Below are 14,619 nucleotides of genomic sequence, written 5' to 3' on the forward strand. Positions count from 1 at the left end.
GAGCCCTCAGACCGCCGTACCTGGACCTGAACCCACGAGCAGCAAACTCAGCCGCAGACTTTAAACACTGGCTGGTCTGCTTCGAATCATACCTGAGAGAATCCAGCGTCCCTCAGGCATCCAAACTAAGTGTCCTGCAGGCACAACTGAGCCCGAGAGTATACACTCTCATCGAGGACATGACTACCTACGAGACCGCCATCAACCTGCTGAAACAGAAGTACCGGACCCCGGTAAACTACATGTACGCTAGGCACCTCCTAAGATCACGGCCGCAACAGCCAGGAGAATCAGTAGCCGAATTCTCACAGGCGCTATATGCACTCGCCAGGAACTGTGACTTTAAATCGGTGTCGGCAGCCGAAAATACTGAAGATAATATCCACGACGCATTCCTGAAAGGCCTACGGTCCGAGTACTCACGGCAAAGACTGCTGGAAGCTAAAGACCTCAGCATGGAAAAAGCTGAAGCCCTCGCTATCTCCCTGGAAGTGGCCCACCAAGATCAGGAAGCATTCACCAGGTACTGCTCGCGACCCTGGGACTCGGGCCCGACCCCTACCACAGCACCCTTCCCAGCGCCGCCCCCGGGACCTACCACTGCGTCGGCGTCCCGGACCCGACCGGCCCCGCCACCCCCGGCACCGGCCCCGACATCGGGCATCCGCGATCGGGCCGCCGGCTGTTTTTTTTGTGGCCAGGAGAAGCACCCGAGGTCGCGCTGCCCAGCCAAGAACTTCATATGTAAAACCTGCCTGAAGAAAGGCCACTTCTCCAAGGCCTGCAGGAGCGGATCCTCAGAGGCCAGCAGTGCCGCATGCGAACTATGGGGGCGGCCATCTTCGTTTAGGGCAACTGAGGCCAGCATCCCCACACATGAGTCATGGGGGCGGCCATCTTTGTTTAGGGCAACTGAGGCCAGCATCCCCACACATGAGTCATGGGGGCGGCCATCTTTGATTAAGGCAACCGACCCCAATAGTGCCTCATGGGGCCCTACCTCGTGGGAGACGCCATTTTACTCACCACGCCCGACCGCCTCGCCCGCAGATGACAACGACTCGCTCAGCTACACACTAGCTTCCGTCACCCTGGACCAAGCCCGCCCGCACCATCTGTCCAAGTCAATGATGGACATCAAAGTGAACGGCCACGCCACGACCTGCCTGTTCGACAGCGGAAGCACGGAGAGCTTCATCCACCCAGACACGGTGAGCCACTACTCCCTCTCTGTCCTACCAACGCGCAGCCGAATCTCGATGGCATCGAGGTCCCACGCCACGGACATCAGCGGCTACTGTGTCGTGACCCTGTCGGTTAAGGGCACGGAGTATAAAAACTTTAAACTCCTCGTCCTCCCCCATCTCTGCGCTGCCGTCCTACTAGGGCTGGACTTCCAATCCCACCTCCAAAGCGTAACCCTAGCATACGGTGGACCCCTCCCCCCACTCACAGTCAACAACCAGCAAACGTTAAACCGCCCACCGCGTAACACCTGCAGCCTCTCCACCCTCAAGGTCCCGCCACCCTCTCTGTTTGCTAACCTTACCCCTGACTGCAAACCCGTCGCTACCAAAAGCAGGCGGTATAGCGCCGGGGACAGAGCCTTCATTAGCTCTGAGGTGCGGCGCCTCCTGAAAGAGGGCATTATCGAGGGGAGCAGCAGCCCCTGGCGTGCCCAGGTCGTAGTCGTAAAGACCGGCGATAAAAACCGCCTGGTCATCGACTACAGCCAGACCATAAACAGATATACCCAGCTGGACGCATACCCCCTCCCCCGCATATCTGACATGGTCAATCAGATTGCACAGTATAAAGTATTCTCGACCATCGACCTGAAGTCGGCCTACCACCAACTCCCTATCCACCCTGAGGACCGCCAGTATACCGCCTTCGAGGCGAATGGGCGCCTATACCACTTCCTTAGGGTCCCCTTCGGTGTCACTAATGGGGTCTCGGTCTTCCAAAGGGAGATGGACCAGATGGTTGACCAGAACGAACTGCAGGCTACATTCCCCTACCTAGATAACGTCACTATCTGCGGCCGCGACCAGCAGGAACATGACGCGAATCTGGAGAAATTCCTCCGTACGGCCCAACGGCTGAACCTCACCTACAATAAGGAGAAATGCGTGTTTAACACCACGCGCCTTGCCATCCTCGGCTGCGTAGTGGAGAACGGAATCATCGGCCCCGACCCAGAAAGAATGCGCCCCCTCATGGAGCTACCCCTCCCCCACTGCCCTAAAGCACTTAGGAGAACCCTGGGGCTTTTCGCCTACTATGCCCAATGGGTACCCAATTACGCGGACAAAGCCAGACCCCTCCTGAAAGCCACTTCCTTCCCCCTCACGGAGGAGGCGTGCGCGGCCTTCTCCCTCATTAAGGGAGACATAGCCAAGGCCACGATGCACGCAGTGGACGAGTCCATCCCCTTTCAGGTGGAGAGCGACGCATCCGACTTCGCCTTAGCCGCCACCCTAAACCAGGAGGGGAGGCCAGTGGCCTTCTTCTCAAGGACCCTACAGGGCCCCGAGATCCGACATTCGTCGGTCGAGAAAGAGGCCCAGGCGATCGTGGAGGCAGTACGGCGCTGGAGGCACTACCTGGCAGGCAAACGATTTACCCTCCTCACCGACCAGCGTTCGGTGGCTTTCATGTTTAATAACAAGCTGAAGGGCAAAATCAAGAATGACAAGATTTTGAGATGGAGAATCGAGCTCTCCACCTACGATTATGAGATCTTGTACCGGCCAGGCAAGCTGAACGAATCCCCTGATGCCCTTTCACGAATGACATGCGCCAGCGCGCATATCGATAGGCTTCAGACCCTCCACGACCAGCTCTGCCACCCCGGAGTCACCAGACTCTACCATTTCATTAAGGCCCGCAACCTGACCTACTCCATCGAGGAGGTCAGGACCATGACCAGGAACTGCCAGACCTGTGCGGAGTGCAAACCGCACTTCTATAGGCCGGACCGAGCAAGCCTGATCAAGGCCACCCGCCCCTTCGAGCGCCTGAGCATCGACTTTAAGGGGCCCCTCCCGTCCTCTGACCGTAATGTGTACTTCCTCAACATCGTTGATGAGTACTCCCGTTTCCCCTTTGCCTTCCCCTGCCCCGACATGACCAGTAGCACGGTCATTAAGTGCCTGAATGCCCTCTTCGCCTTGTTCGGGTTCCCGAACTATATACACAGCGACCGGGGCTCCTCCTTCATGAGCGAGGAACTCCGGCAATTCCTCCTAGAGAGAGGTATTGCAGCAAGCAGGACCACCAGCTACAACCCCAGAGGTAACGGTCAGGTGGAAAGAGAGAACGCGACGGTATGGAAGGCCGTCCTCTTAGCCTTAAAGTCTAAGGGCCTCCCAACCTCCCGCTGGCAAGAAGTCCTCCCGACAGCGCTGCACTCCATCCGGTCATTACTTTGCACGGCCACTAACACCACCCCCCATGAACGAATGTTCGTTTTCCCCAGGAAGTCGACTACGGGAACCACTCTACCAACCTGGCTGACCGCCCCGGGGCCGGTCTGGCTGCGGAAACACGTGAGGACCCATAAAACGGACCCCCTGGTCGAGAGGGTGAACCTCCTGCACGCCAACCCCCAGTACGCCTACGTGGCGTACCCAGACGGGCGGGAGGACACTGTCTCCCTACGAGACCTCGCACCCTCAGCCGATCCGGAAACACCGCCACCACCCCCCCCAACCTCAGTCCAGGTAGACGGCATGCCGGAACCCCACGAGCCCTCGCCGACCACGCAAACACCAGCATCAACACCGGATAAGGCACCAGCACCGGATAAGGCAACACCACCGCTGCGGCGATCGGAGAGGCTTACGAAGCCTCCGGACAGACTGACCTACCAGAATTGGTAGTACACTTCACCCCGCCGGACTTAATTCTAAACAAGGGGTGAATGTGGTAAACCACGTTCACTATCGTATCACTGTTAGTAGTTAGCACTGTTCACCACTGTTCGTTATAACTGTATCACTGACCACTATTGTATCACGGTACGAGGTCGCCTCTTGCCACACTGCTATACCTGGGATGACCACTGCCGACTCCGCCTTGGCTCCACCCACCAGGCCAGGTATAAAGGTGAGCGACTGGCTGGTATTCCTCCTGCTTGGATCGGATCACCCACGAGAGTGGGCTGTTATTTAGTCAATAAAAACCTTTAGTCACCTTCGTAACTCTTCGCCTTTTATTGGAGGAATTGATAGGTATATCAGGATATTCATGGAGCCTCCTCTTCCCGTTAGTTGTTTATTAATGGTCCACCACCATTCACGACCGGATGTGGCAGGACTGCAGAGCTTTGATCTGATCGTTGATTGTAGGATCACTTAGCCCTGTCTATAGCATGCTGCTTTTTAGCATGCATGCAGTCCTGTGTTGCCGCTTCCCCAGGTTGGCACCTCATTTTTAGGTACGCCTGGTGCTGCTCCCAACATGCTCTTCTACACTCCTTGTTGAACCAGGGTTGGTCCCCTAGCTTGGTGGTAATGGTAGAGTGAGGGATATGCAGGGCCATGAGGTTACAGATTGTGGTAGAATACAATTCTGCTGCTGCCCACAGCGCCTCATGGATGATCAGTTTTGAGCTGCTAGATCTGTTCTGAATCTATCCCATTTAGCACGGTGATAGCGCCACACATCATGATGGAGGGTGTCCTCAGTGTGAAGACGGGACTTCGTCTCCACAATGACTGTGCGGTGGTCACTGCTACCAATACCGTTATGGACAGATGTATCTGTGACAGGTAGATTGGCGAGGACGAGGTCAAGTAGGTTTTTCCCCTCGTGTTGGTTCTCTCACCACCTGTCGCAGGCCCAGACTGGCAGTTATATCCTTCAGGACTCGGCCAGCTCAGTCAGTAGTGGTGCTACCGAGCCACTCTTGGTGATGGACATTGAAATCCCCCACCCAGAGTACATTCTGTGCCCTTGCTACTCTCAGTGCTTCTTCCAATTGGTGTTCAACATGGAGGAGTACTGATTCATCAGCTGAGGGAGGGTGGTAGGTGGTAATCAGCAGGAGGTTTCCTTGCCCATGCTTGACCTGAAGCCATGAGACTTCATGGGGTCCGGACTCAATGTTGAGGACTCCTTCCCAACTGTATACCACTGTGCCGCCACCTGGTGGGTCTGTCCTGCCAGTGGGACAGGACATACCCGGGGATGGTGATTGAGTTTGGGACATTGGCTGAAAGGTATGATTCTGTGAGTATGACTATGTCAGGCTCACACTGCTGGAGGTGTGAGGCCAACAGGGCATCTGGGACCTTGGTGAATGACTGGACTAATAGTCTATCTCCTTAACCAATGAAATTTAAGGATGAAATTTCCTCCCCTCCCTCCTTTCCCTGCCCCACACTTGCTTAAAAACCTGTTACATCTCCAACTTTTTCCAGTTCTGACGAAGGGTCATCGACCTGAAATGTTAACTCTGTTTCTCTCTCCACAGATGCTGCCTGACCCGCTGAGTATTTCCAGCATTTTCTGCTTTTATTTCAGATTGCCAGCATCCGCAGTGTTTTGCTTTTGTGTAACTATTTCCACTGGTTGGGGATTCTAGGAGTAAGGGGCATAGCCTCAAAATCAGAGCCAGACTTTTCAGGAGTGAAATTAGGAAACACACAAAGGGTGGTAGAAGTTTGGAACTCTTTTCTGTAAACTGTAATTGCTGCTAGATCAGTTGTTAATTATAAAATCGGAGATTGATAGCTTTTTGTTAACCAAAGGTATTAAAAGGATATGGGCCAAAGGCAGGTATATGGAGTTAGGTCGCAGATCAACCATAATCTGATTGAATGGCAGAGCAGGCTTGAGGGGCTGAATGGCCTACTTTGGTTACTATTTTCCTACATACAAAACCTCCAGGAACAAATTACCTCCTGCAGGAGTGAGACTCCAGTTTCAATTGTTCCCTTTCTTGGCCTCCGGGGTTGACTGGTAGGTCAGGACCATAAATCATCCCATTAACAGGGTCCTTAAGCAATAAAATAACAGCCTTAACTTTCTACAGCGAGTTTAACTTGTATTTACCGTGCAAATCCTGCAATTTCTTGACACTCATAGGGAAGTTGATGGCAAGTTCCCGTTTCTGCAAAGCTAACGGCAAGGCAGCACAAATTGGCCAGCAATTTGTGGGGATTCTCAACTCACGGCATAGGTCGTTCTCACCACATATAGCTGGGTTTTTATTTTATGCAATAATAACCGTGCACCATGAACTCGCTGTTATTCTTCCAGCAAATTCTGGGCCATTAATTCAGCACACAATAATTTTCCGAAGTAACTCATTCAAGCCAGTACATCAGGATACCAAAATTCCCCAAAAAAAAGAAGACATGTTGAACATAATTCTCACGAATAATTTTAAACTTGATAGCAGAAACCTCCCTTTAACCAAATGTTTCTTTGCCAATGACCACATTATGGGTTATTATTGAGGTGAAACTAATATGAAGAGGAACTCAAATAATTACATCGCTCGTAATTAAAGAACTAATGACTGAAACTGCTCAATATAGCAGTACAGTGAAGAAAACTAAAATAAAACATATATCCAAAACATTAACATTTCTATCAACTATCTCAATGAAAATGTACCAGTACAGGCTCATCTACTTCTCTACTACATTTTGCACCCACACATACTGGTCTAGAAAAATGTCAATTTAGCACTAGTTCTAAATTTGGACCAGTTAAATTTCAGCTGTAAAATTCCATTTGTTGTAAATTTGTAACTAATATGTCAAAGAATAAACGTTGTGGCATTTACGTTAGGCCCTGAGAATCATTAAAGACGCGAGTCACCCCAGCCACAACCTCTTCGCCCTGCTCCCGTCCAGTAAGAGATACCGAAGCATACAGTCTTGTACCAACAGGTTTCGAAACAGCTTCTACCCCCAGGCCATAAGACTCATGAACGATTAATTTATTATTATTTATTACTGTTGTTTTATTTATTATTACTGTCTTTCTATTAGTACTTCTATTAGTATTTGTATCATTGTTATGCCATATTTATTCCAATGTTGGGAGGACTCGTAAAAATCAACATTTCATTGTGCAGTACACACGTCTGCTGCATATATGACAAATAAAATTGAATTGAATTGAATTGAATTAATGACAATGTTAAAAAATTGCTAACTCTTGAATTTGTAGATCTAATCTGCAAAGCTAAGATACAGGTATGAGTCGTAAATGTAGAACATATTAATGCGCATCTTCTGGCCAAGGGTGAGTTTCAAGAGAGCAATCCAAATCCTCATGAATTAACCTGCTACATGTCCTCAGTATAAATATTAGGGAAACGCTGAGTTTTGAACACTTTTAAAAGATATGAATATTTTTGGTTGGTTATATTTCCGTGTTGTACTTGCAGAAAAAAAGACTTGCACAACCTCAGGACATCCCAAAGTGCTTCACAGCCAATGAAGTACTTTTGAAGTGCAGTCACTGTTGTAATGTAGGAAACGCAGCAGCCAATTTGCACACAGCAAGGTCAAACAGCACTGTGATAATGACCAAAAAATCTGATTTTGTGATGTTAATTGAGGGATAACTATTGGGCAGGATACTTCCCTACTCTTCTTCAAAATGGTGCCGTGGTATCTTTTACATCCACCCAAGAGAGCAGACGAAGCCTCGGTTTAACACGTCACCTGAAAGACGGCACCTCCAACAGTGCAGCACTCCCTCAGCACTGCACTGGAGTGTCAGCCTAGATTTTTGGACTCAAGTCTCTGGCGTGGGACTACGAACCCACAACCTTCTGACTCAGAGGCGAGAGTGCTACCCACTGAGCCATGACTGACACTGTGGAAAAAAATAAACATAACACTGCTGCCTTGACAGGCAGGGTAAATGAAGAAATACTTCAGTAATAATGCATAATCTGAATCCAAGAACAGAGCTTTTTTTTAAAAATGCTATAAATGTTGCTCAAAAGTCCAGCAAAATCCAATAGGAATGGCCAAATGTTCACTTTCTAAGCCTACAATAATATTTACCATTTTCATTAACATCTTTTCTCAAAATGACTGACTTAAAAAAGACTACAAACACACAGATGAATCATTCATTTTGAACTTTTTTCAGGAGGTAGAATGTACACTGAGGTTTCTCACCTGCGTGCATACAACAAAGTCAATTTAGTTTTAAACCATCAGAATTTCAATGAGATAGAACACAATTCTCAAATAAAAAGTATATAATTTCGTTTTTTTTTAAAGTTCTTACTTTATGTAACAAAAGACTTTAAATTTTGTATCTTGGGTCAGTTGTCAATAATAGTGCCGTTACAAAATATCAAGTGTACCAAACAACATATTGTAACACCGATAGAGTGTCACCAACATAAAACATTTATTTTACCTTTCTCTTCAGAGCGCTGAGTTTCTCAACTACCCCATCTAGCAAGGTCACCACAGAATCCACTGCTGGACAGTTGCTCAATGTTTTCTCCAATTCTGCGACTACCATGGTCACATGACTAGTTTCTCGGTCAATATTCTTCTGGGCAGCTCGGAAACGTTTATTCAAGGTTTCATAAGGTACCTACAAGAAAATATTGCAATTATTTAATTATTCCACAAAACTTAAATAGGGAAAACACCTGCAGCAATTTGTCTTAAAATAATTTTGTTTTATAGAAAATATCAAGGGGGAAAAAAAAAAGAAAATCTGTTTCAGTCCTCTTGTAGATAGTTGTAACCGTTTGTATCTCTTCATGGTCTAATGCTTCTTATAATTACTATAGCAAGCTAACAATGAACATTTTTAATAATTCCATTTTTTGAGGTGAATATGGTTCTTACATTCCTGCTTGGAAAGGGTAGGATTTATTTCCTAAGAAATGTAACTTCCTGGAACTTCTACCTTGGAGTATACAAATCAGAGTTTGAAAGAGGTGACCCAACATTAAGGCAACTAAAATCGGACAACTATATTGAGCAACTGATATCTGAAATCTGATGGAATTACCAAAATTAGGAACGACGCCATACTTCAGCAATATTTCACAAGATTAAAATAAACCTTAAACATGCAACAGGAAATAGATTAAGTGAAATAAAAATAGAAAATCCTGGCAATACTAGCAAGTCAGCCAGCATCTGTGGAGAGAACGTGTTTCTCTCTGCAGAGATGCTCCCTGACTTGAGTATTTCCAGAACTTTCAGTTTTTATTTCAGATTTCCAGCATCCGCAGTATTTTGCTTTTGTTTCAATAGATTAAGTGAAGCTACTAACTAGCCATTAGAAAATAGCCCTTTGTTTAAATTCGAAGTACATTTCATTGACTCTCTAAACTGTGGAGTTAACCCAGAGATACTTTCCTGCTTTATTCTATAATACATCTACACAACGACAGAACAGCAAATATTTATGAAACCTCCCACTCGATTATAACCCTATTTTGCATTAACTTTCATTAAGTGTCCAACTTTACTTGGCTGATGAGAAAAAAAATCCTTCAGCTTCTAAGAAGGGCATTGACAGTTGAAAGTATTTAGGTTTGTTATATGAATGATGACATCCATCAAGGTAGCTCATCAGAACCATTTATTTATACTGCAACTGAACCTTGTAAACACGAGCAAATGGTGATTTGTTAATCTTAAGAAATGTAGTTATGGCATCGGAGCAGAATTAAAGTTCATTATTTTTCTTATTCGAAACTCGAGACTTAAAACAAAAAAATTGCGAATCGCTCACCTTGAAGCTATACCAGGATATACACATACACATATAAACATAAATAAGCATTTAGCGTCTATAGAGAGACTAAAATTGGCACTTGATTCTAGCTGCTTTTCTTCCCAGTGACTTTTAGATCATATTTTATGTGCAGCCGCAGGGAAATATTAACTAGGGTTAAGCCATTATTGAACTGATCAAATTCACAAGATACAAAGCATACCTTCAAAGTAGGATATTCCTGCACCTTTAATGCCATCGAGAGTTGAGCAGCAGATTCCTGCACCGCCATCTTAGCTCAACTATCAATACTGTGGTGCAACATGGGTAAAGACCTAAGCAAAAAAAACAGGAGAGCAAATGTAAAACAAAACTTGGGAAAGTGACCAAACCGGAACGGGAATCGAGTGATATAAGTTAGAGAAAGTCTGTCGTTTGATTTTCTTTATTTATTACATTTGACAACCCTGCCTCGTTTTGATCCCATTGGGAAGCCAGCGGTGGCATTTAAATCTTCAGAAAGTGAACGAACGCGATAACGGAAACGAGGCCCCGCCTACTCCTCCCCAAACAACACAGTTCGGCATTCCCGGCGGCTCATCCTGTACTCCGCATGCGCCGGTCGATGGTTACTGTCGGCCAATCCTGTACTCCGCATGCGCTGGCCGATGGTTACTGTCGGCCAATCCTGTACTCCGCATGCGCCGGACGATGGTTACTCTCGGCCAATCCTGTACTCCGCATGCGCCGGACGATGGTTACTGTCTGCCAATCCTGTACTCCGCATGCGCCGGACGATGGATTTTTTTTTGGGCGGCTAATGCTGTACTCCGCATGCGCTGGCCGGCGGATGGTCGGATTGACCGTTGCGTTCAAAAACTACCGGCCAATCAGTAGGCTGCATGAGCCAAAACTGTTTGGAATTCACCCATTCACCTTCCTCCTCCCCCTCCCCATCCATCCCCCACTCCATTCCTGCCCCCCTCTTCGTCTTCTCCTCTCTCCATCCCGTCCCTTCTTCATCCCTTCCCCTCTCTTCCCTCCTCCATTCCTTCCCCTCTCCCCCATTCCTTCCCCTCTCCTCCATTCCTTCCCCTCTCCTCCATTCCTTCCCCTCTCCCCATTCCTTCCCCCTCCTCAATTCCTTGCCCCTCCGGCATTCCTTCCCCCAACGCCATTCTTTCCCCAACGCCATTCTTTCCCCCAACGCCATTCTTTCCCCCCTCTGCCATTCTTTCCCCTCTGCCATTCTTTCCCCCTCCGCCATTCCTTCCCCCCTTCGCCATTCCTCCCCCTCCGCCATTCCTCCCCCCTCTGCCATTCCTTCCCCCTCCGCCATTCCTTCCCCCTCCGCCATTCCTTCCCCTCTCCCCCATTCCTTCCCCTCTCTTCCCTCCTCCATTCCTTCCCCTCTCCCCATTCCTTCCCCTCCTCCATTCCTTGCCCCTCTGCCATTCCATCCCCAACGCCATTCTTTCCCCCTCCGCCATTCTTTCCCCCTCCGCCATTCTTTCCCCCTCCGCCATTCTTTCCCCCTCCGCCATTCTTTCCCCCCTCCGCCATTCTTTCCCCCCTCCGCCATTCCTTCCCCCTCCGCCATTCCTTCCCCCTCCGCCATTCCTTCCCCCTCCGCAATTCCTTCCCCCTCCACCATTCCTCCCCCCTCCGCCATTCCTCCCCCTCCGCCATTCCTCCCCCACCGCCATTCCTTCCCCCTCTGCCATTCCTCCCCCACCGCCATTCCTTTCCCCTCCGCCATTCCTCCCCCTCCGCCACTCCTTTCCCCTCTGCCATTCCTCCCCCTCCGCCATTCCTTCCCCCTCTGCCATTCCTCCCCCTTCGCCATTCCTCCCCCCACCACCATTCCTTCCCCCTCTGCCATTCCTCCCCCTCCGCCATTCCTCCCCCCCACTGCCATTCCTTCTCACCTTATCTGAGGAATGATGTAGAGATGCCGGTGTTGGACTGGGGTGGACAAATGTAAGAAGTCACACAACACCAGGTTATAGTCCAACAGCTTTATTTGAAATCACAAGCTTTCGGAGCGCTGCTCTTTCGTCAGGTGAAGTGAAGAGATGCATATAGGCACAGCATATATAGTCAGAGAATACTGCCAGATGATTACAGGTAATCTTTCTAACTGCCCTTTATCACACCTCGGCAGAGATATAATCACAGCAATCAAAGGCGTGAATGGTGTCCAAATAGGTCAGTCAGGAAAGCATTACATCAAAGAACAATGAAGTGGGGTCACAAGGGGTCAAATGTTGCAGATGCTGGGGTCTGTATGAAAAACAAAAAACAAACAAAAACTTTTTTTGCTGGAAATCACAGCAGGTCCGGCCGCATCTATGTAGAGAGAACAAGCAAAAGACAACTCGAGTCTGGATGACTACGTCAGGTGGGGTTACATGTAGCGTGACAGATAGGCGGTTCTGTGGCCGCAAACGTGACTCCAGGATGGTTTGTTGCCTCCCTGGTGCCAGGGTCAAGGATGTCACTGAGCGGCTGCAGGGCATTCTGGAGGGGGAGGGTGAACAGCCAGTGGTCGTGGTCCACATTGGTACCAACGACATAGGTAAAAAGAGGGATGAGGTCCTGCATCAAGAATTTAGGGAGCTAGGTAACAGATTAAAGGGCAGGACCTCAGAGGGTGTAATCTCTGGATTACTCCCAGTGCCACGTGCTAGTAAGTATAGGAATGGGAGGATAGAGCAGATGAATGCGTGGCTAAAGAGTTGGTGTAGGGGGGAGGGTTTTACTTTCCTGGATCACTGGGCCTGCTTCTGGGAAAGGTGGGACTTGTACAAGTCGGACGGGTTGCACCTGAACCAGAGCGGGACAAATATCCTTGCGGGGAGGTTTGCTAGCACTGTCGGGGGGGGTTTAAACTAACTTGGCAGGGGGATGGGATACAGGGGGGAGCTGAAGTAGGGGGGGATGTGCTGCCAATTATGGAGGAAAAAACAAGTCAGCTTGGTAGGCAGGGCAAATATATAAGGGCAAGGCTGGATGGCATCTATTTTAATGCAAGGAGCCTTGCAAATAAGGTGGATGAACTGAAGGTGTTGATAAACACATGGGAGTATGATATTGTTGCTATCACTGAGACATGGTTGAGGGAGGGGCAAGACTGGCAGCTCAATATTCCGGGGTACAGAATCTTCAGGCGAGACAGAGGGGGAGGTATAAGAGGAGGGGGTGTCGCAATATTAATTAAGGAGTCAATTACTGCAGTAAGGAGGGATGATATATTAGCTGGGTCCTCTAATGAGGCCATATGGGTGGAGCTTAAAAACAAAAAGGGGGCAAGCACTCTGCTGGGAGTGTACTATAGGCCTCCAAACAGTCAGGGGGAGATAGAGGAACAGATATGTAGGCAAATCTCAGAGAAATGTGCAAATAATAGGGTAATAATAATGGGGGATTTCAACTTCCCCAATATTAACTGGGATAGTCAAAGTGTGAAAGGCTCAGAGGGTGTAGAATTCTTAAAGTGCATCCAGGAGAGCTTTTTGAGCCAGCATGTAGAAAGTCCTACAAGAGAGGGGGCGGTACTGGACCTAATTCTAGGGAATGTGGCCGGCCAAGTGGAAAAAGTGCTAGTAGGTGAGCACTTTGGTGATAGTGACCATAATATGGTAAGATTTAAGGTGGTCATGGAAAAGGACAGGGATGGGCCGGAAATAAAGGTTCTAAATTGGGGGAAGGCCGATTTTAATAGGATAAGGCAGGATCTGGCCAAAATGGACTGGGATCAGCTACTTGTAGGAAAATCCGCATCGGAGCAATGGGAGGCTTTCAGAAGGGAGATTGAGATCATACAAGGGCAACATGTTCCCATAAAGGTCAAGAGTGGTTCCAAAAACCACAGGGAACCGTGGATGTCAGGGGATATACGGGAATGGATTAGGAAAAAAAGGAGGGCTTTTGGTAGATACAAAAGGCTAAAGACGGAGGAAGCCCTAGAGGAGTACAAAAAGTGCAGGGGGATACTTAAAAAAGAAATTAGGAGATCAAGGAGGGGCCATGAAATAACACTGGCGAGCAAAATAAAGGAAAATCCGAAGATGTTTTATAAGTATATTAAGGGTAAAAGGATAACTAGGGAAAAAATAGGGCCCATTAGGGACAAAAGTGGCAATCTGTGTGTGGAGCCGGAAGATGTAGGAGGGGTTCTAAATGAATTTTTTGCATCTGTTTTCACTATGGAGAAGGACGATGTAGACATAGAAATAGGGCGGGGGGACTGTGATATGCTCGAACATATTAACATCGAGAGGGAGGAGGTATTGGCGGTTTTAGCTGGCCTAAAAATGGATAAATCCCCAGGCCCCGATGAAATGTACCCTAGGCTGCTGTGTGAGGCAAAGGAGGAGATTGCGGGGGCTCTAACACATATATTCAGGACCTCTCTGGCCACAGGGGATGTGCCAGAGGACTGGAGAACCGCTAATGTAGTACCATTATTCAAGAAGGGTAGTAGGGAAAAACCGGGGAACTACAGGCCAGTGAGCCTAACATCAGTGGTAGGAAAATTACTGGAAAAAATCCTGAGGGACAAAATTTGTCTCCACTTGGAGAGGCAAGGATTAATCAGGGATAGTCAACATGGCTTTGTCAAGGGAAGATCATGTCTGACTAATTTGATTGAATTTTTTGAGGGGGTGACTAGGTGTGTGGATGAGGGTAACGCAGTGGATGTGGTATACATGGATTTCAGTAAGGCCTTCGATAAAGTCCCGCACAGGAGACTGGTCAAGAAGGTAAGAGCCCATGGAATCCAGGGTGCCTTGGCACATTGGATACAAAACTGGCTTAGTGGCAGAAGGCAGAGGGTGATGGTCGAAGGTTGTTTTTGTGACTGGAAACCTGTGGCCAGTGGGGTACCACAGG

General features: G+C 48.4%; 1 protein-coding gene across 1 annotated transcript in view; it reads right to left on the minus strand.

Moving 5' to 3' along the window:
• The window catches only part of maea (macrophage erythroblast attacher, E3 ubiquitin ligase), a 214,569-nt gene extending 204,258 nt beyond the window's left edge, over positions 1-10,311 (minus strand). Inside the window, exons 1-3 of the mRNA XM_085975457.1 lie at positions 10,180-10,311; positions 9,947-10,058; positions 8,401-8,583 (exon numbers count right to left, since the gene is read on the minus strand). Of these exons, the coding sequence (XP_085831583.1) occupies positions 8,401-8,583; positions 9,947-10,015 (252 nt within the window). The 5' untranslated portion in view covers positions 10,016-10,058; positions 10,180-10,311. The remainder of the gene's footprint in view (positions 1-8,400; positions 8,584-9,946; positions 10,059-10,179) is intronic.
• Positions 10,312-14,619: the final 4,308 nt, after the last annotated feature.

The sequence above is a fragment of the Somniosus microcephalus genome, chromosome 2 (genome assembly GCF_052327205.1).
Source record: "Somniosus microcephalus isolate GS21.2 chromosome 2, FLI_Smic_1.0, whole genome shotgun sequence".
NCBI classification, from domain to species: Eukaryota; Metazoa; Chordata; class Chondrichthyes; order Squaliformes; family Somniosidae; genus Somniosus; species Somniosus microcephalus.